At 44.3% G+C, this 2,369-nt stretch overlaps 1 protein-coding gene across 1 annotated transcript; it reads right to left on the bottom strand.

Moving 5' to 3' along the window:
• Positions 1-735: 735 nt before the first annotated feature.
• Positions 736-1,731, bottom strand: LOC101852219 (T-cell acute lymphocytic leukemia protein 1 homolog). The gene has a single exon (XM_005089711.3). It carries the CDS (start codon positions 1,557-1,559, stop codon positions 1,302-1,304), a length of 258 nt encoding a protein of 85 aa, XP_005089768.1. The 5' UTR covers positions 1,560-1,731; the 3' UTR covers positions 736-1,301.
• Between the last annotated feature and the right edge of the window lie 638 nt (positions 1,732-2,369).

The raw sequence follows: 2,369 nt of genomic DNA, 5'->3' as shown, positions 1-2,369 counted from the left end.
TGTGTTCATCATGCAATCACAATATACATCTCCTGGTCTTATGACTTCATTTGATCGTGGGGTTGTATGACCTCGTGGAGTTTGAGCAAGTTGATGAGGGAAAGTAACACTCGGGTCTTTATGGCAAAAAGTAACTTTCAAATAAAGTAACATTCAAGTCTTTTCCAGGACAGTTCGGGACAAGTTCTGAATGTTTTCACCGGAGTTCTCCTCTCTTAATGATATATTCTGTAGCAGTCACATGGAAGATTCTGTAGGAGTTCTCCCTTCTTGTAGTGTAACAGTTCCGTGGAAGATTCTGTAGGAGAGTGGCGTAGCTTGCCCTCTGTGCCCACGTCTGCTCATCTGTATCAGGAAGTTGTTTTCTCAGGGTTTGTGACATCGGCGGTAGAGTGGTTAGGCTTTTGGGCTTGCAACCGAAAGGTTGTGGGTTCGAACCCCGTTAGGGGCCCGCGTTGTATTCTTGGAAAAGTCACTTTAAATGAATTTTCCTCTTTTCACCCAGATGGGAATATACACCCGGCTATAGACAGCGAAAGATCTTGCCAATTTATAAAAGAAGGGTTTCAGCGCTTAAGTGGCTGCTTGCACTGTATGCTTCCCGGGTAGCCGAGAATGTTTCTGAGTGATCTAGGGTCTGTTGGGGGTAATGATTAGGTTGCAAAGCGCATATTATAGCTTGTTGTTGAGAAGGGATATGCGCAATATAACTACCATTGATTATTATTATTATTATTATTATTATTATTATTATTATTATTTCTAGAACAGTTTGGGAAACAAATCGTTGTTGAAATTTCACTTCCATGTTATCATCAAGTGCCAAATCTGCGACAAACATCAGCGATCATGGTTCGCCATTTATTTTTTTGATCGAATGCTTAAAAAAGCAATTTTATCCTGATCTTTCCCCGTCCCCCATCTGTTTAGGCTCTTCATGTTAAATGCTCTGATGCTCCGGGTAAAACACTGCCTTGTTTACCTTCACTTTTACTACTGAGAGCGGATGTTCAAGGCCCTTATGTCTGCTTAAGTGTCTCAGAAACTACATTTGCCTCGTCCAAATTGTTTTCATCAGCGAGCGGCAAGCGTGAGCTTCTTCAAGCACTACCTCATCTGATTTCTTTTCTTTTCAAGAAATTCTCAACAGTCTCCGAAGAAACGACATTTCGGTTCTCCCCTGTTTCACTTTCACTTTCACTGTCTGTAGAGATTGCCCTCCGTCCGTCCAGATATCACGTGAGAGATTCGCGCACTTAGCTGTGAGAGCCCGCAGAAGTCTGTCTGTCAGTTCCCACCACTCACGTGTCGTCTGCCTCCTCCTTCTGCTGGAAGTCCAGCACGTTGTTGAGCAGGTCGATGTAGCGAATTGCCAGACGGAGGATTTCGTTCTTGCTGAGCTTCTTGTCGGGCGGGTGCGTGGGGACGAGTTTCCTCAACTCGCAGAAGGCGCCGTTCACGTTCTGCTGTCTCCACCGCTCTCGGGTGTTGGTGAACACTCGCCGCACCAGTTTACGACTTCCGGTTCCGCCGGAAGACGGGGAGCGAGAAGCGCTCATGCGCCGCTCTAATGACGCGCTTCCGGTAGAGGGCAGGAAGTCATCGAAGACAGAAGTGACGCTGCAACGGTCATCTATGACGTCGGAGTCGGCCGGCGAGAACTCTGAGTGGGAGGGACAGAGGGACAGCGCGAACAGTCTGGGGGCAGAGAGGTACACAAAAAGGTTTTACGGCACTTGCAACACACATAGGTCGTATAAGTTAATTAAGAGGTATTACTAGAGAGTAACAAACAAAGAAAAGAAGGAGGAAAGATTTATAAAGAAGACAGGAGTTTGATAGAAAAGAAGGAGCAAAACACACAAGAGCACAAGCTAACCACCCTACAATGTATCAGGGGGAAAAAAACCTCAGCAAAGATCCTTTTGGTTCGTTTTGATTTTTGGGTAATGTAGTGTATTTGGTATACTTTGTATGCATGTTTGTGTGTTTGAATATGTATTTATGTATGTATGTTTGCCATTGTGACTCAGATTTCCTCACGGGTATCAATAAAAGGTAATTTATTTATTTTTCTTATTATTATTTAGTTACAAAAAGTACCAAACTTTGATGGGAGAAAACCCGAACTCCTTGAAAAAAAAATAGCCCGGGGTGTGTGGTGCAGTGATTAGGCGCTTTTTGGCATAGCATGCAGGAGACCGAGTTAGATTATTGAGTGGGAAGAATTTGTATCGAGTATCTATCGTTCTTTGTGCTGGAATGTTGTATCCCTCTCAGCCCGGGTTAGCTCTCACAGGCAGGGTCGAACCCTGATTCCTAAATAATCTAAATTGTGTCGATGGGGGTGTAAAAGAAACCACACACAC

This window comes from Aplysia californica, unplaced genomic scaffold (genome assembly GCF_000002075.1).
Source record: "Aplysia californica isolate F4 #8 unplaced genomic scaffold, AplCal3.0 scaffold00008, whole genome shotgun sequence".
NCBI classification, from domain to species: domain Eukaryota; kingdom Metazoa; phylum Mollusca; class Gastropoda; order Aplysiida; family Aplysiidae; genus Aplysia; species Aplysia californica.
This window is presented reverse-complemented; position numbering and strand designations above follow the sequence as displayed.